The sequence below is a fragment of the Salmo salar genome, unplaced genomic scaffold (assembly GCF_905237065.1).
Source record: "Salmo salar unplaced genomic scaffold, Ssal_v3.1, whole genome shotgun sequence".
NCBI classification, from domain to species: domain Eukaryota; kingdom Metazoa; phylum Chordata; class Actinopteri; order Salmoniformes; family Salmonidae; genus Salmo; species Salmo salar.
The window spans coordinates 274,037-294,269 of NW_025547324.1; the positions used below are offsets into that span (position 1 = coordinate 274,037).

General features: G+C 41.7%; 1 protein-coding gene across 3 annotated transcripts in view; it reads right to left on the bottom strand.

Moving 5' to 3' along the window:
* LOC123731780 (E3 ubiquitin/ISG15 ligase TRIM25-like) overlaps positions 1 to 19,270 on the bottom strand; it is an 81,885-nt gene extending 62,615 nt beyond the window's left edge. The window contains exons 1-5 of one of the 3 annotated variants that reach the window (XR_006762834.1): positions 18,647 to 19,270; positions 18,120 to 18,215; positions 5,176 to 5,319; positions 3,905 to 4,014; positions 3,107 to 3,526 (exon numbers count right to left, since the gene is read on the bottom strand). Coding sequence is in view for 1 of the 3 variants with exons in the window: in XM_045711184.1 (XP_045567140.1) it covers positions 5,296 to 5,319; positions 18,120 to 18,215; positions 18,647 to 19,243 (717 nt within the window). In the remaining 2 variants the exon portion in view is untranslated. Of the gene's footprint in view, positions 1 to 3,106; positions 3,527 to 3,904; positions 4,015 to 4,928; positions 5,320 to 18,119; positions 18,216 to 18,646 lie in introns of those variants that run through there. The other 2 variants (XR_006762833.1, XM_045711184.1) reach the window with 2 other exon arrangements.
* Positions 19,271 to 20,233: the final 963 nt, after the last annotated feature.

Below are 20,233 nucleotides of genomic sequence, written 5' to 3' on the forward strand. Positions count from 1 at the left end.
AAATAGAGGAAAAAAAAGAAAGACGGGGGCGACCAGTGCACGCGCCTAGGCCCACTGTCCCCTGATAGGCCACTTGACAAAGGCGATAATGTGTGGAATGACGACATTCAGCTTTTTCCCGGGCTCTGAGAGCCTATGGGAGCCGTGGGAAGTGTCACGTTACCGCAGAGATCCTTTGTTTTGGAAAGAGATGTCAAAGAAAGCCAATAAATGGTCAGACAGGCCACTTCCTGTAAAGGAATCTCTCAGGTTTTGACCTGCCATATGAGTTCTGTTATACTCACAGACACCATTCAAACAGTTTTAGAAACGTTACAGTGTTTTCTATCCATATCTAATAAGTATATGCATATTCTAGTTACTGGGTAGGAGTAGTAACCAGATTAAATCGGGTACGTTTTTTATCCGGCCGTATAAATACTGCCCCCTAGCCCTAAGAGGTTAAAGAAGAAGTTACAGGTCTGTGAGAGCCAGAAATCTTGCTTGTTTGTAGGTGACCAAATACTTATTTTCCACCATAATTTGAAAATAAATCCATTAAAAATCCTACAATGTGATTTTCTGGATTTTTTTTCTCATTTTGTCTGTCATAGTTGACGTGTACCTATGATGAAAATTACAGGCCTCTCTCATCTTTTTAAGTTGGAGAACTTGCACAGTTGGTGGCTGACTAAATACTTTTTTGCCCCACTGTAGATACTAGTCATGCTGGTGTAGTCTATAGCTGAGCTGGTTAAACTGTAGTAGGGTCCACATAGATACTAGTCATGCTGGTGTAGTCTATAGCTGAGCTGGTTAAACTGTAGTACGGTCCACATAGATACTAGTCATGCTGGTGTAGTCTATAGCTGAGCTGGTTAAACTGTAGTAGGGTCCACATAGATACTAGTCATGCTGGTGTAGTCTATAGCTGAGCTGGTTAAACTGTAGTAGGGTCCACATAGATACTAGTCATGCTGGTGTAGTCTATAGCTGAGCTGGTTAAACTGTAATAGGGTCCACATAGATACTAGTCATGCTGGTGGTGATGGTCCCCAGATGTGATGATTCATTCTACTCTGTTTTATCTACAATGATTTAACTGATTTGATCTTCAGAAGATGTTATGAATTAAAATTCAATGTATTAATATTTATTTAAGTGCAATGTTTTAATCTTGTACATTTCCATGAATCATGATGTATGGTGTTGATGTATATTGGTTGTCATTCAGAACCATTGATATGTTTTCTCAGTTGGTTCTCTGTCTATGTAATTCTCCTCAGTATCATTGATCAGCTTGTAGGCTCGGCCCTAATTGATGTGTTCTCTGTCACCTGGAGCTGCATGGAAAATGGTCCAGGAACAAAAGGACAATTCAGGACTAGTCAGCCCACTACAAGTTGGAATCACTTACTTTCTACTAAAGTATATGGACTGGTTTCCCAGACACAGATTAATCCTAGTCCTGGACTAAAAAGCATGTTCAATGTAGATGTCCAGGAAAGCGGCCCTAAATGTGTCATCTTTCATCCTCCCATACTGCTCAGTCCAGCAACATTAAACCTGTCCAGCAGGTGGTGCTATTGACCAAACAATAAAACCAGCAGATATCTTGACTTGCCACTCAGTATATCAGTCATGTTCAGAATAGTACTTTAATATCATTGGAGATTGATGGTCTTTTTAATCCACTATCCAGAGTCAGGAACAGATGAAGTTAGGTCTGCTACTGTTCAGTGATTAAATATGATTTATGGTGATGGGAAATAAAAAATACAACACTAAACTTCATCTAGTAATAGTTTTCCTTTTGTTATTTATTCCAAGGTGTGTCTTTAACTTGTAAATGGATTGTGTGGAGGTGAGCTAGTGGTGTGGCTGATAGAATAGAATGAAAAGGGAGGAGGGGAGGAAGAGGGGAGGAGTGAAGGGCTGTTCAAGAAACCAGATGAGGAAGAGAAAGATGTTCAGGGGAATTACTGTCTCTGTTCCAAATGGTCCCCTATTCCCTACGTAGTGCACTACGGTGCTTCTGACCAGGTCTAAAGTAGTGTTCTACATAGGGAATAGGGTGTAGATTTATTACAATATCATGCTTTAGTGTTTGGCACAAAAGAATATTAGATCTCCACCCTCCCACTTCATGTCTGTCATCCCCCAGTTCTGTTAAGACTTCCTCTCATTGAACTGGGCCTCAATCTAAATGGTCACTTTGTATTGATAGTCCATACTGGGCTTTACTATGGTTCTACATACAGTACCTGTATTGATAGTCCATACTGGGCTTTACTATGGTTCTACATACAGTACCTGTATTGATAGTCCATACTGGTCTTTACTATGGTTCTACATACAGTATCTGTATTGATAGTCCATACTGGGCTTTACTATGGTTCTACATACAGTATCTGTATTGATAGTCCATACTGGGCTTTACTATGGTTCTACATACAGTATCTGTATTGATAGTCCATACTGGGCTTTACTATGGTTCTACATACAGTATCTGTATTGATAGTCCATACTGGGCTTTACTATGGTTCTACATACAGTATCTGTATTGATAGCCCATACTGGGCTTTACTATGGTTCTACATACAGTATCTGTATTGATAGTCCATACTGGGCTTTAATATGGTTCTACATACAGTATCTGTATTGATAGTCCATACTGGACTTTACTACGGTTCTACATACAGTATATGTATTGATAGTCCATACTGGACTTTACTATGGTTCTACATACAGTATCTGTATTGATAGTCCATACTGGGCTTTACTATGGTTCTACATACAGTATATGTATTGATAGTCCATACTGGACTTTACTATGGTTCTACATACAGTATCTGTATTGATAGTCCATACTGGGCTTTACTATGGTTCTACATACAGTATCTGTATTGATAGTCCATACTGGGCCATACTATGGTTCTATAGAGATGATAGAGCGATGTGAAAGAGGAGAGAGGTAATGGTTGTACTCCCCCATGGAGAGATGATAGAGGGATGTGAAAGAGGAGAGAGGTAATGGTTGTACTCCCCCATGGAGAGATGATAGAGGGATGTGAAAGCGGAGAGAGGTAATGGTTGTACTCCCCCATGGAGAGATGATAGAGGGATGTGAAAGAGGAGAGAGGTAATGGTTGTACTCCCCCATGGAGAGATGATAGAGGGATGTGAAAGAGGAGAGAGGTAATGGTTGGACTGGACTTATTTATTCTCTCATTACTGACTTATCCTGTTTAAATAACATAATTACAATATCCAAACTAATTACATTCAAGGAATTATTGTATTAAAGTAAATCTGTATTGAAATTCACCATAAAATGTACAGTTCATTCCATAGCTGAACATTGGAAATGCTCCCTTCTATAAAAGTCATTGGCGTGTTGGATGAGATAGCACCCTGCCTTCACCTGGGGATATTTGTTGGACCCATCACAACAGGTGATGAGGACCTCATCCTTCAGCTGCACAAAGAAAGCCAGGGACTGCAGTGTGCTCCAGTCTCCAGCAGGGGGCAGTAAAACCCTATGGACCTGAAAGGGAAAGTGAGGAGTAAAAATCAAATGTGAATTTACATTGTTGTTTCCACGGAGACCTGAGTCATATTCACTAGGCACCAAACAGAAGAAAATCAACTGAAACAGGGAGGGTCTAACTGAGCAAGAAATGTTTTCGATGTTTGTACTTTTAGGACTTTTCTATTGATTCCATTTCAACAATCTCAATCAACCACTGCTTATACTTAATAAAATTATTACAAATAGAAATAGAAAATTATTAGAAATAGAAATAGAAAAGTCAAAAATATTTTAAATAGTAACTGAACGCAGGTCTGTTTCCACATGCAATAAGCCTGTAACGTCTTGTACGATCTCAGGTAAAGGTGTTTCAAATGGAAGGGCAAGTCTCACCGCTAAGAAGAAAACATCACTGGTCCACCTCTGCATCAGGTCAGCTATGTTGATCAGTACTGTCCCAGGGATGCTGGGGGCAGAGATTAACTCCCCTGACCTTGTACCACCTATGGAGTTGTCATTTTAATATCAGTTTAACCCCATTACTGCTATAACACACATCAACCATGTTAATAGAATGAAATGGATCCAGGTTCCATTTATTCTACAATAGATTTCATCACAGGTCACTTGGTAAGTTTGTTAATATCTCCAAAGTGGTCTGAAATCAAGATGACTGCAGGTCTCAATCCCAAACTAATGGGGGGAAATGGCTCCATCTAATAAGATGGTATTTAGAGGTATGGAGAAAAACTAGTTGGACAAACTTTACTATTGGGGTGAACAAATTATATTAACATACATGCAGTGCATTCAGAAAGTATTCAGACCCCTTCCCTTTTTCCACATTTTGTTACATTACAGCCTTATTCTAAAATGGATTAAATAAATCATTTTCCTCATCAATCTACACACAATACCCCATAATGACACCACATTACCCCATAATGACATCACACTACCTCATATTGATGTCACACTACCCCAAAAATACATCACACTACCCCATAATGACATCACACTACCCCATAATGACAAAGCGAAAACAGATTTATAGAAAATTTTGCAAATGTATGAAAGAAAAAATAATATATTTTTTTTTTTTCAGACCCTTTGCTATGAGACTCAAAATATAGCTTAGATGCATCCTGTTTCCATTGATCATCCTTGAGATGTTTCTACAACTTGAATCGAGTCCACCTTTGGTAAATTCAATTATAATAATAATATAACTAGAGACAAAGTTTTTCCTGCCAGGAGACGTAGCCAGGAAAACTCCTGTCCCCTAATAGAAGCTGCAGAGGATTCAGTGGTGTCTTGATTACCTGCAGGACACCCTCTTGGTTCTAGAAGACCAGAGGATCCAGTGGTGTCTTGTTTACCTGCAGGCTACCCTCTTGGTTCTAGAAGACCAGAGGATTCAGTGGTGTCTTGTTTACCTGCAGGCCACCCTCTTGGTTCTAGAAGACCAGAGGATTCAGTGGTGTCTTGTTTACCTGCAGGTCACCCTCTTGGTTCTAGAAGACCAGAGGATTCAGTGGTGTCTTGTTTACCTGCAGGACACCCTCTTGGTTCTAGAAGACCAGAGGATTCAGTGGTGTCTTGTTTACCTGCAGGACACCCTCTTGGTTCTAGAAGACCAGAGGATTCAGTGGTGTCTTGTTTACCTGCAGGCCACCCTCTTGGTTCTAGAAGACCAGGGTGATGCTGCCGTAGTCAGTGTTCTCCACAGCACAGCTGGCCCTCCTTCACCCTGTCACTCCTCACCGGGGGGTAATACAGAGACCTCAGGGTACTGCTGTTCTCATCACCTGCAGGGGACAACAACAATCAAGCCTGATTCACACAATAGGGCCTCAACTGTACTGGCTCTGATATTTTATATTTCAGTTTCAGCAATTCTGGTGGATGTGTAACCAGGCCAGTTTGGCCCTGCTTGGCTTGACTCTGCTCTATAGTGAGAAACAGACATCAGTTTGTTTAAGGGGTCAGATTGAGCAAGGCAAGGTGCAGAATCACTGATCTGGATCTCTTAGGGTGTTTTCAGACAGAGTTATGAGTAGAGGACCTCTTGACCTCTTGACGGTCGCCTAGGATAGGGGGCGCTACAGCGATTTTTGAAAAAAAATACGTGCCCATTTGAACCTTTTATGGATAGGGGGCAGTATTTTCACGGCTGGATAAAAAACGTACCCGATTTAATCTGTTTATTACTCCTGCCCAGAAACTAGAATATGCATACAATTGTTTGATTTGGATAGAAAACACCCTAAAGTTTCTAAAACTGTTTGAATGGTGTCTGTGTATAACAGAACTCATTTGGCAGGCCAAAACCTGAGAAGATTCCAAACAGGAAGCGCCCTCTCTGACCATTTCTTGGCCTTCTTGATCATCTCTATCCAAAACAGGGGATCTCTGCGGTAACGTGACATTTTCTCAGGCTCCCATAGGCTCTCAGAAGGCGCCAGAACGTGGAATGATGACATGGCTGAAAAACAGTAGCGCATTTTGTAAGTGATCTATCTGAGCACAATGAGACTGGGGCACGCGTGCACGAGACGACTCCATGTTTACATTTTCAGTCTTTGAACGAAAACAACGACTCCCGGCCGGAATATTATCGCTTTTTTACGAGAAAAATCGCATAAAAATTTATTTTAAACAGCGTTTGACATGCTTCTAAGTACGGTAATGGAATATTTAGAATTTTTTTTGTCACGAAATGCGCTCGCGCGTTACCCTTCGGATAGTGACCTGAACGCATGAACAAAACGGAGGTATTTGGATATAACTATGGATTATTTGGAACCAAAACAACATTTGTAGTTGAAGTAGATGTCCTGGGAGTGCATTCTGACGAAGAACAACAAAGGTAATCCAATTTTTCTAATAGTAATTATGAGTTTAGGTGACCCCGAAGTTGGCATATGTCAAAATAGCTAGCCGTGATGGCCGAGCTATATACTCAGAATATTGCAAAATGTGCTTTCGCCGAAAAGCTTTTTTAAAATCGGACATAGTGATTGCATAAAGGAGTTCTGTATCTATAATTCTTAAAATAATTGTTATGTATTTTGTCAACGTTTATCATGAATAATTTAGTAAATTCACCGGAACTTTTCGGTGGGTATGCTAGTTCTGAACATCACAAGATAATGTAAATATGAACTTGATTGATCAAAACATGCATGTAATGTATAACATAATGTCCTAGGAGTTTCATCTGATGAAGATCATCAAAGGTTAGTGCTGCCTTTAGTGCTGCCAAAAGTTTCAATGTTTGAGTGACAGGTTGGCGCCAAAAAATATGTATCTCTTCTGCACTGTGTCCTTGTGTATAGACAGCCTGGTCTCATAGACTAGATGTACTGAAGACAAGAAATGTATACGAAACGCTTCAGTCTGGTTTAGACCCCATCATAGCACTGAGACTGCACCTGTGAAGGTGGTAAATTACCTTTTAATGGCGTCAGACCGAGGCTCTGCATCTGTCCTCATGCGCCGAGACCTTAGTGCTGCTTTTGACACCATCAATCACCACATTCTTTTGGAGAGATTGGAAACTCAAGTTGGTCTACACGGACAAGTTCTGGCCTGGATTCGATCTTATCTGTCGGAAAGATATCACTTTGTCTCTGTGGATGTTTTGTCCTCTGACAAATCAACTGTAAATTTCGGTGTTCCTCAAGGCTCCGTTTTAGGACCACTATTGTTTGCACTATATATTTTACCTCTTGGTGATGTCATTCAGAAACATAATGTTAACTTTCACTGCTATGCGATGACACCCATCTGTACATTTCTTTATTTCAAAAATAATAATAATTTTACCCCCTTTTTCTTGGTATACAATTGTTAGTAGTTACTGTCTTGTCTCATCGCTGCAACTCCCGTACGGACTCGGGAGAGGCGAAGGTCAAGAGCCATGCGTCCTCCGAAACACAACCCAACCAAGCCGCACTGCTTCTTGACACAACGCACATCCAACTCAGAAGCCAGCCACACCAATGTGTCAGAGGAAACACCGTACACCAAGCGACCTGCTCAGCGTGCACTGCGCCCAGCCCGCCACAGGAGTCGCTAGTGTGCGATGAGACAAGGATATCCCTGCCGGCCAAACCCTCCCTAACCCGGACAACGCTGGGCCAATTGTGAGCCGCTACATGGGCATCCCGGTCACAGCCAGCTCGAACCCAGAGTCTCTGGTGGCACAGCTAGCGCCTTAGACCACTGCACTACCCGGGAGGCACTCAGCTGAACATTTCGATGAAACATGGTGAAGCCCCAAAATTGCCCTCCCTCGAAGCCTGTGTTTCCGACATAAGGAAGTGGATGGCGGCAAATGTTCTACTGTTAAACTTGGACAAACAGATGCTTGTTCTAGGTCCCAAGAAACAAAGAGATCTTCTGTTGAATCTGACAATTATTCTTGATGGTTGTACAGGCGTCTCAAATAAAAAACTGTGAAGGACCTCGGCGTTACTCGGCGTTACTCTGGACTTGATCTCTGTTGACGAACATATCAAGACTGTTTCAAGGACAGCTTTTTTGCATCTACGTAACATTGCAAAAATCTGAAACTTTCTGTCCAAAAATGTTTGCAGAAAGAATTATCCATGCTATTGTCATTTCTAGGTTAGACTATTGCAATGCTCTACTTTCCGGCTACCTGGATAAAGCACTAAATATAATCTAGTTAGTGCTAAACACGGCTGCTAGAATCTTGACTAGAACCAAAAAATTTGATCATTTTACTCCAGTGCTAGCGCCTCTACACTGGCTTCCTGTACATCTAGACGTTCCGCTAGCGGAACACCTGGTCCAATATCCAATGATAGGCGTGGTGCGAATTACAAATTCCTCAAAAATACCAAAAATTCTATTTTTCAAACATATGACTATTTCACAGCATTTTAAAGACAAGACTCTCCTTTATCTAACCACACTGTCCGATTTCAAAAAGGCTTTACAGCGAAAGCAAAACATTAGATTATGTCAGCAGAGTACCAAGCCAGAAATAATCAGACACCCATTTTTCAAGCTAGCATATAATGTCACAAAAACCCAGAAGACAGCTAAATGCAGCACTAACCTTTGATGATCTTCATCAGATGACACACCTAGGACATTATGTTATACAATACATGCATGTTTTGTTCAATCAAGTTCATATTTATATCAAAAAACAGCTTTTTACATTAGCATGTGACGTTCAGAACTAGCATACCCCCCGCAAACTTCCGGGGAATTTACTAACAATTTACTAAATTACTCACGATAAACGTTCACAAAAAGCATAACAATTATTTTAAGAATTATAGATACAGAACTCCTCTATGCACTCGATATGTCCGATTTTAAAATAGCTTTTTGGTGAAAGCACATTTTGTAATATTCTAAGTACATAGCCCAGCCATCACGGGCTAGCTATTTAGACACCCGGCAAGTTTAGCCTTCACCAAAATCAGATTTACTATTATAAAAGTTTGATTACCTTTTGTTGTCTTCGTCAGAATGCACTCCCAGGACTGCTACTTCAATAACAAATGTTGGTTTGGTCCAAAATAATCCATCGTTATATCCGAATAGCGGCGTTTTGTTCGTGCGTCCCAGACACTATCCGAAATGGTAAATCAGGGTCGTGCGCATGGCGCAATTCGTGACCAAAAAATTCTAAATATTCCAATACCGTACCTCGAAGCATGTCAACCGCTGTTTAAAATCAATTTTTATGCAATTTATCTTGTAAAAAAGCGATAATATTCCGACCGGGAATCTCCTTTTCGGCAAACAGAGGAAAAATCACAAAGACGGGGGCCTAAACCCACAGTCCCTTGATCGGCCACTTGAGAAAGGCGATAATGTGTTTCAGCCTGGGCCTGGAATGACGACATTCAGGTTTTTCCCGGGCTCTGAGAGCCTATTGGAGCCGTGGGAAGTGTCACGTTACCGCAGAGATCCTTTGTAATGGAATGAGATGTCAAAGAAAGACAATAAATGGTCAGACAGGCCACTTCCTGTAAAGGAATCTCTCAGGTTTTGACCTGCTATTTGAGTTCTGTTATACTCACAGAGACCATTCAAACAGTTTTAGAAACTTTAGAGTGTTTTCTATCCAAAGCCAATAATTATATGCATATTCTAGTTACTGGGCAGGAGTAGTAACCAGATTAAAATCGGGTACGTTTTTTATCCAGCCGTGTCAATACTGCCCCCTAGCCCTAACAGGTTAAAATAATTGTTATGCTTTTTGTGAACGTTTATCGTGAGTAATTTAGTAAAATGTTAGCGAATTCCCGGGAAGTTTGCGGTGGGTATGCTAGTTTTGAACGTCACATGCTAATGTAAAAAGCTGGTTTTTGATATAAATATGAACTTGATTGAACAAAACATGCATGTATTGTATAACATAATGTCCTAGGGTTGTCATCTGATGAAGATCATCAAAGGTGAGTGCTGCATTTAGCTGTCTTCCCTGTTTTGGTGACATTATATGCTGGCTTGAAAAATGGGTGTCTGATTATTTCTGGCTTGGTACTCTGCTGACATAATCTAATGTTTTGCTTTCGTTGTAAAGCCTTTTTGAAATCGGACAGTGTGGTTAGATTAACGAGAGTCTTGTCTTTAAATGGCTGTAAAATAGTCATATGTTTGAGAAATTGAAGTAATATGATTTTTAAGGTTTTGAAAATCGCGCCACAGGATAGCAGTGGCTGTTACGTAGGTGGGACGAATTCGTCCCGCCTAGCCTAGAGAGGTTAAGAATTATAGATACAGACCTCCTCTATGCACTCGATATGTCCGATTTTAAAATAGCTTTTTGGTGAAAGCACATTTTGCAATATTCTAAGTACATAGCCCAGGCATCACGGGCTCGCTATTTAGACACCCGGCAAGTTTAGCACTCACCATAATCATATTTACTATTATAAAAGTTTGATTACCTTTTGTTGTCTTCGTCAGAATACACACCCAGGACTGCTACTTCAATAACAAATGTTGGTTTGGTCCAAAATAATCCATCGTTATATCCGAATAGCGGCGTTTTTGTTCGATGCGTTCCAGACACTATCCGAAATAGTAAAGAAGTGTCGCGCGCATGGCGCAATTCGTGACAATAAAATTCTAAGTATTCCATTACCGTACTTCGAAGCATGTCAACCGCTGTTTAAAATCAATTTTTACGACATTTTTCTCGTGAGAAAGCGATAATATTCCGACAGGGAATCTCCTTTTCGGCAAACAGAGGAAAAAAATCCCAAAGGCGGGCGGTCGGGGTCATGCGCATAAGCCAGTGTCCCTTGATCGGCCACTTGAGAAAGGCAATAATGTGTTTCAGCCTGGGGCTGGAATGACGACATTCTGTTTTTTCCCGGGCTCTGAGCGCCTATGGACGACGTGGGAAGTGTCACGTTAGAGCAGAGATCCTTAGTAAATGATAGAGATGGAAAACAAGTTCAAGAAATGGTCAGACAGGCCACTTCCTGTAAAGGAATCTCTCAGGTTTTGACCTGCCATTTGAGTTCTGTTATACTCACAGACACCATTCAAACAGTTTTAGAAAATTTAGGGTGTTTTCTATCCATATGTAATAAGTATATGCATATTCTAGTTACTGGGTAGGAGTGGTAACCAGATTAATTTGGGTATGTTTTTTATCCAGCCGTGTCAATACTGCCCCCTATCCTAAACAGGTTAATAGTATTAGAAATATTAACTTACCTTTGATGATCTTCATCAGAAGGCACTTCCAGGCATCCCAGGTCCACAGCAAATGTTGTTTTGTTCGATAAACTCCATAATTTATGTCCAAATAGCTCCTTGTTGTTAGCGCGTTCAGTTAGCTACTCAAAATGTAGGAGGCGCACGCGGAAAATGTCACTATGAAAAGTAAAAAAAAAGTTGTATTTACGTTCGTTCAAACATGTCAAACGTTGAATAGCATAAATCTTTAGGGCCTTTTTCAATCAGAACTTCAATAATATTCCAACCGCACGATTGCATTGTCTTTAAAAACGTTTTGGAACACAGCAACCTCCCACGTGAACGCGCGCCATGTACTGATTGTCCTTCCCCGTGTCACCAACTGCCCTGCCTTCTCGTTCGGTCAGTTTTTACCGGAGAAGACTCAAACCACTTTGTAAAGACTGTTGACATCTAGTGGAAGCCTTAGGAAGTGCTACATGAATCCTAACTCACAGTGTGTTTCATAGGCAAAGGCTTGAAAATGATGCCACACATCAGATTTCCACTTCCTGCTAGGATTTTCCTCAGGTTTTTGCCTGCCATATTAGTTCTGTTATACTCACAGACATCATTCAAACAGTTTTAGAAACTTCAGAGTGTATCCAAATCTACTAAGACTATGCATATCCTAGCTTCTGAGTTTGAGTAGGAGGCAGTTTAATATGGGCACGTATTTCATCCGGGCCATGAAAATACTACCCATTACATGTAAGAAGTTCATATTCGATCAAAAATTGTATAATGGGTTCATACCGTATCCATAGAGAGCATGTTCTTGAATCCAATCATTTTCAGACCAGGCGATGCACTGTGCCAAAGTAGTGCGATGCGTCTTAGGGGCTAGATTATGTAGCGATTGGCTGGAGGTTCCAGGGGGGTGTGTCTCTGTGTGTTAAAGCTGCACTTCTTGTGTTGTTTGGAGTTATGGTAAAGCCGTTCGTACAGAACGGTAGAATATCGTCTGTTTCATTACCCTCGTTCAGAGGTAGAGTCCATAATGCTTCAGGTATTCTTGTTGGGGGGATGTCTGCTGTAAACACAAGGTTATCTTTTTAAAATAGTGTAGAGTTTGAGTGTGTGTCAGTTTGAGTGTTTCCAGTCACAACTTGCAGACTTGTTTACGTGCTGCTGTGCGTTTTGTTGCCGATCTTACTTTGCTACCTGACTACCTCACGGTTTTTACTTTTTCATTACCGTATATTTTAAGTTTTTTCCCTCACTCAACTTTCTTCATTCAACTTTTTCACCCCGGAGGTTTTATCTGGACATGGTTCGTCAGGACTTCAAACACCCGAAGCTAAGTAACATTAACATGATTCCTTGTAATTGCAGTCGTTGTACTTATAATATACAGGAGAACGATCGCCTTACGGCAAAGATAGCTGTGCTGCAAGCCCAGCTTCAGACGCAATCGTTAGGCAAGGGTAATTTCAGTGTAGGAAAGGATGAAACAGCGTCTGTGCCACCAGTAAGTACAGATAGTAACGTTAGTATAAACCCCCTCGCACGGTCCCCGCAGCCGGACAACTTTCTCATGGCTTCTGGAGGGAAACGCTGTAGGAATGCTCAACCGGTGTCGCTTATTCAGCCGACAGAAACTTTCAACCGGTTCTCCCCATTAAGCGAGTCGGAGTCGGAGGCCGAAACTTCTCTGGTCTCTACTCCTCCCGTTGTGGGGTCTGAGACACCGAAGGCTCCCACCATTAGCTCTGACAAATTGAAAACCCTAGTCATTGGCGACTCCATTACCCGCAGTATTAGACTTAAAACGAATCATCCAGCGATCATACACTGTTTACCAGGGGGCAGGGCTACCGACGCTAAGGCTAATCTAAAGACGGTGCTGGCTAAAGCTAAAACTGGCGAGTGTAGAGAGTATAGAGATATTGTTATCCACATCGGCACCAACGATGTTAGGATGAAACAGTCAGAGGTCACCAAGCGCAACATAGCTTCAGCTTGTAAATCAGCTAGAAAGATGTGTCGGCATCGATGACTTGTCTCTGGCCCCCTCCCAGTTAGGGGGAGTGATGAGCTCTACAGCAGAGTCTCACAACTCAATCGCTGGTTGAAAACTGTTTTCTGCCCCTCCCAACAGATAGAAATTGTAGATAATTGGCCCTCTTTCTGGGACTCACCCACAAACAGGACCAAGCCTGGCCTGTTGAGGAGTGATGGACTTCATCCTAGCTGGAGGGGTGCTCTCATCTTATCTACGAACATAGACAGGGCTCTAACTCCCCTAGCTCCACAATGAAATAGGGTGCAGGCCAGGCAGCAGGCTGTTAGCCAGCCTGCTAGTTTAGTGGAGTCTGCCACTAGCACAGTCAGCGTAGTCAGCTCAGCTTTCCCCATTGAGACCGTGTCTGTGCCTCGATCTAGGTTGGGCAAAATTAAAGATGGCGGTGTTCGCTTTAGCAATCTCACTAGTATAAATCCTGTTAGGGCTAGGGGGCAGTATTTACACCGCCGGATAAAAAACGTCCCCGATTGAATCTGGTTACCACTCCTACCCAGTAACTAGAATATGCATATACTTATTACATATGGATAGAAAACACCCTAAAGTTTCTAAAACTGTTTGAATGGTGTCTGTGAGTATAACAGAACTCATTTGGCAGGCAAGAATCTCAGAAGGTTTCATGCAGGAAGTGGCCTGTCTGACAAGGTGTCGTTCTTCTTGTCTCTGTTTATTGAAGAGTGAGGATCTTAGCTGTCCCGTGACACTTCCTACGGCTGCCATAGGCTCTCAGAAGGCGGCAAAACGCAGAATCGTGGCTTTGCAGGCTCTGGCTGAAACAAAGTAGCGTGTTTGGGTAGTGGCTGGTTACAGTACTGTGAGACTCAGGCTCGTGCCCGCGTCGACCGAAAGCTGTGTTTTCTTTCCTCTGTTTAGCTAAATGGACATTCCCGGTCGGAATATTATCGCTTTTTTACGAGAAAAATGGCATAAAAATGGATTTTAAACAGCGGTTGACATGCTTCGAAGTACGGTAATGGAATATTTAGATTTTTTTTGTCACGAATTGCGCCATGCGCTCGACCCTGATTTACCATTTCAGATAGTGTCTGGGACGCACGAACAAAACGCCGCTATTTGGATATAACGATGGATTATTTTGGACCAAACCAACATTTGTTATTGAAGTAGCAGTCCTGGGAGTGCATTCTGACGAAGACAACAAAAGGTAATCAAACTTTTATAATAGTAAATCTGATTATGGTGAGTGCTAAACTTGCCGGGTGTCTAAATAGCTAGCCCGTGATGCCTGGGCTATGTACTTAGAATATTGCAAAATGTGCTTTCACCAAAAGCTATTTTAAAATCGGACATATCGAGTGCATAGAGGAGGTCTGTATCTATAATTCTTAAAATAATTGTTATGCTTTTTGTGAACGTTTATCGTGAGTAATTTAGTAAATTGTTAGCGAATTCCCCGGAAGTTTGCGGGGGGTATGCTAGTTCTGAACGTCACATGCTAATGTAAAAAGCTGGTTTTTGATATAAATATGAACTTGATTGAACAAAACATGCATGTATTGTATAACATAATGTCCTAGGGTTGTCATCTGATGAAGATCATCAAAGGTTAGTGCTGCATTTAGCTGTCTTCTGGGTTTTTGTGACATTATATGCTAGCTTGAAAAATGGGTGTCTGATTATTTCTGGCTTGATACTCTGCTGACATAATCTAATGTTTTGCTTTCGTTGTAAAGCCTTTTTGAAATCGGACAGTGTGGTTAGATTAACGAGAGTCTTGTCTTTAAATAGCTGTAAAATAGTTATATGTTTGAGAAATTGAAGTAATAGCATTTCAAAGGTTTTGAAAATCGCGCCACAGGATTCAACTGGCTGTTACGTAGGTGGGACGAATTCGTCCCGCCTAGCCCAGAGAGGATAAAGACCTCCTCCATTCCTGCCATTATTGAAAGAGATTGTGATACCTCACATCTCAAAATTGGGTTACTTAATGTTAGATCCCTCACTTCCAAGGCAGTTATAGTCAATGAACTAATCACTGATCATAATCTTGATGTGATTGGCCTGACTGAAACATGGCTTAAGCCTGATGAATTTACTGTGTTAAATGAGGCCTCACCCCTGGTTACACTAGTGACCATACCCCCCGTGCATCCGGCAAATGCGGAGGTGTTGCTAACATTTATGATAGCAAATTTCAATTTACAAAAAAAAAACAATGACGTTTTCGTCTTTTGAGCTTCTAGTCATGAAATCTATGCAGCCTACTCAATCACTTTTTATAGCTACTGTTTACAGGCCTCCTGGGCCATATGCAGTGTTCCTCACTGAGTTCCCTGAATTCCTATTGGATTTTTGTAGATTGTTCCAGTTATTGGCAGCAGAGAACTGGAAGTAAATTGTAAATTGACCACAACGAACAAACTCTTTACGGATCTGTTCGTCCGTAATAAACGGAGGCAGATTAGACACCACTACTCTTGTTGAAATCAGCACCAACACACCCCTCACATAAATCATACTGGTAACTAGCCAGGAAACAAGACTCACCTTTTACATTACCACAACCAACGCCTTGTTCATTCTGGATACAGAGTGTATATGTTCCTCTCCCACCTGTTCACCGACCATGATCAATAATTCCTCCACACCATTCTCCAGAACGCACCTGAAGAGACAGCGTTTCTTCTCCACTCGGTTGAGGACATCACACCTCCCAAACAAACTACCCTACTCCCCCCTCAACTCTAACCGATAAACAGTGGAAGCTAATAAATAAACCCTTAACAACTACAAAATACATTTGGAAAATACGCAAAAAGAATAGTAGCCCTCCTCAGGAACCACAAAACCCTCACACACCACCTTCTTCTTCTATGATATAATGGCGGACCGCAAACCAACGTTAAATGTGCATGGTGTCACCTACTGTGCTGGAGTGTGATCAATCACGGTTTACACCATTTCTAAATCCTCCTACCTAACTCAGTACTTCTGAGAAAATAAAATAGAGCCCTACTAACTAATAATAGACCCTCCCCCATCCCCCAAATCCCTTCCAACCCCCCCAACCCCATCCAACCTCAATGACCCTACACTTCAATATTTCCCTCTCTTCAACATACTTACAACAATACAACAACACATGATCCACCGTTTCATTGAGAATACCCTCCAGTCACAAACCATTCACATGCTGCCAACCAGATGTAAAGACCAGTTCAATGTACAATGTCCTAAACACAATCGAGTAAACACCACCTCTTCCTTCCTAATCTGACTTTTGGATTTTGGTCCACCGACCTTTAGAGGACATATAAATGCCGTCCCTTGTGCTCAGAGTCCCATCTCTTCTGCCACACATCTATCAAAATGGCTCTGATCTTACATTTGTCCTCACCTCTACCCAGTGGAACATTAATATATATTATATCTTGTTTCAAAGCTCTATTAGCTAACTGGTCTACAATTTCATTCCCTTCCACACCTGAATGTGCTGGGACCCAGAAGAATCTCACTACTACACCCATTCTCTCATTTCTCCATAATAACATTGATACCTACAACTGTCCAACCAAAACCACTGCCTTGTCTACTAGTATATTCCCAACAGTCATCTAGAACAGTAGCAGTGGGATGCTCAACCTCACAGCCTTGCAACCCAATAAGATAATGACAATTTATTACGCCGTATATCCAAAGGCATCTCACCTGCCTCCACTAGTAAGACACATACAGATGTTGATTTAAATGCACCAATACATATCCTTAAAGCTATATACTGGATTCTGTCCAGCTTAAGTCTTTGCTGCTGTCCCATAAACTATACACCAGTAATCAATTGTCGTCCTGATCAGAGCTCTATAAATATCCATCAACGATTGTCTGTCAGCACCCCATTCATAACCAGAGACCCACACAACCAACTACCACGAAAGTGATGGAATGAGAGAGAGAGACATCGTTACAACACTGTACATAGACATAATATAAAGTTTCTTCTTCTTTGGAGTTTAATGGCGGTTGGCATCCAATATGTTGTATTACCGCCCCCAACTGGACTATAATATAAATCTATTTTACTTTGTGATACAAATAATAAAACACCCTTCCAACTAACCCTACATTCATTAAAAACCCACTTCCCCATTCCACTACTTTGACCCTATCTGCTCCTGCTCCATGCCAACGACCTGGGAGGATGGGACACCACCACTCAACACACCCTGGAACTCTTCTGAAGTCAAATCTCATATGACCAAATACTTCTCTGGTTCTGAGCTCTTCTCCACACCTTCTACCTCACTTAACTCTCCCTCATTCATTTCCATTTCACCTCCAGAACTCAGTCTGGCACACGGCTCTCTCTGTTTGCACTTGAATTATAACATTTGAAATGTCTCTATTCTTTTGAAAATAAATGTTGTGTAATGTTCACTGTTCATTCATGATTGTTTATTATCTACTTCACTTGCTTTGGCAGAGTAAAGATATGTTTCCCATGCCAATAAAGATCTTTGAATTGAATTGAGAGAGAGAGAGCTCCATGTTAATGTATAGGGGACATGAGTCAGTCATGGTTACTCATGGTTATGTGATGAGGTAGCCCCGCCTGCGACTTCTAAATCAGTGTCGGCCCAATAGGGAATGTTCTCTTGATGTAATGGTCAAGATGTTGGTTTATCCCACGGTAGACCTGGGTTCATATCCCATCAGTTACATTAAGCAGTCAATTCTCTGAAAGGGGTCCAGACAGCCTGTTCACAACAGTGGGGTCAATGGGATTGGATAGGAGCCCCTCTCTCTCTCTCTCTCTGTCTCTCTCTCTCTCTGACTGGAGGAGAGAAGTGAAATGGTGTGTCTCCTCTGGTCAACAATACTCACCTTGAGAGACTCCACAGCCTGTTGGAGCTCCTTCAGCTCCTTCTCTCTCTTCTGGAATCTCTGCTGGACCTTCTGCTGACTCATCCCCAGCTGCCTCTGTGGAGAATCACTCTTCAATGAGCTATCAAGCTTTATTTGTCCAGTAGATCAATAGTATAGTAATGTGACATAGGACCCATAGAGAGGAAGGTCTACAATCCTGAGGAAGTCCTTTTACAATATTATATTATGTTGCTATGTGAATGATTATAGTTTTTATGGTAGGCCTACATGTATCAAGGGGTTGAGACTGAACTTTGGATTCAAAAAAGGCCATTCAGAATGATAATAGTGTTTGACTTTAGAAAATGGTGAGACATTTGGAGAGTCTGGGTTAACATATCTATATACTCAAGGTTTGTGTTCATATTTATTCTGCTGAGGATCCATTTCATTTGAATGATCTCATATTCAAACAGATTTAGTTCCTACTGTATCTTTAATTCTTTGTTTATCAGACAGTCACCAACAAGTTGTTCTGGTCTTACCTGTTTCTCAGTCCTCTCTGCTGCAGCTGACACTGTATCATGGCCTTTATGTTCATCCATTGTACACAGATAACAGATACACTGCTGATCGGTACGACAGTAAACGTCCAGCAGTTTGTCATGATGAGAGCAGATCTTCTCCTGTAGTTGTGCGGTGGCTTTGACTAGCTTGTGCTTCTTGAAACCAGAAAAATCATAGTGAGGTTGTAGGTGAGTCTCACAGTAAGAGGCCAGACACGCCAGACAGGACATGAGAGCTTTCTGCTTTCTGGTCCCAGTGCAGAAATCACACGCCACATCTCCAGGTCCAGCATAGCACAGAGCAGGAGGGGGAGCAGCCTGGAGTCCTGTCTTCTTCAGTTTCTCCACCACCTCAGCCAATAGGTTACTTTTTGTCAGATTAGGCCTTGGAGTGAAGGTCTGTCTGCACTGTGGACAGCTATAGACCCCTTTCAGAACATCCTGATCCCAGTAGTCCTCAATACAGCTCCTACAGTAACTGTGTCCACAGGCAGTAGTGACCGGCTCCTTCAGTAGATCCAGACAGACAGAACAACAGAACTGGTCCTTGTCCAGCAGAACTCCCTGCTGAGCCATTTGGACGGTTGTTCACTCTCACACAGACAGACGACACAGAGACTCAGATCAGTTTAGTTTCCACAGAAAATAGTTTGTGGGAGGGGGAGGGACTTCCTGGTTCTGCCAGAGGGGTGGGGTTAGAGGGAGGTTAGGGTTAGAGGGAAGGAGGGAACGAGGGAGGGAACGAGGGAAGGGAGGGAGGGAGAGAGAGAGAGAACTGCATACAACACCGGGAAGGAGACTAATATTTTAGTTCCTAGTTTAGGACCCTTAATATGGAATAAATCTAACAAATGTGAGTTGTTAGAATATATAAAGGGTAACAGTTTCTCTGCAGTACATATTATAATTATTTTAATGACCTTTATAATGCCTTATAATACACTTATGTGTTCTAACATTACAGTGTGGTTATTACTGTTAGGTCTAGGGTCAGGGTTAGAGGTACTACATTCAGCAGTAACCATAGACATATCTAGGACTAAAAAGAGAAGACGTTTTACAATCAGAGTTCTTTGTATCTCTTCTTAGTCATACAGATCCCCCCCACATCTTATAGGTGGACGGGGTTATGAACATATCCTATACATTATTTCTGAAACCAGATGAAATGAAACTGTCTTTCAGCAGGAAAAGCTTCTCTAATAATCCTAACCATGGCTGGGTGTCTTCAGAGACTGAGAGGTATATAGACACACTGTCAAGGTGACAGGTATCCTAGTGGTTTAGAGACTGAGAGGTATAGAGACACACTGTCAAGGTGACAGGTATCCTAGTGGTTTAGAGACTGAGAGGTATAGAGACACCCTGTCAAGGTGACAGGTATCCTAGTGGTTTAGAGACTGAGAGGTATAGAGACACACTATCAAGGTGACAGGTATCCTAGTGGTTTAGAGACTGAGAGGTACAGAGACACATTGTCAAGGCGGCAGGCAGTGGTGGAAAAAGTAGAAAGTTATCCTACTTGAGTAAAAGTAAAGATCCGTTAATAGAAAATTTACATTTACG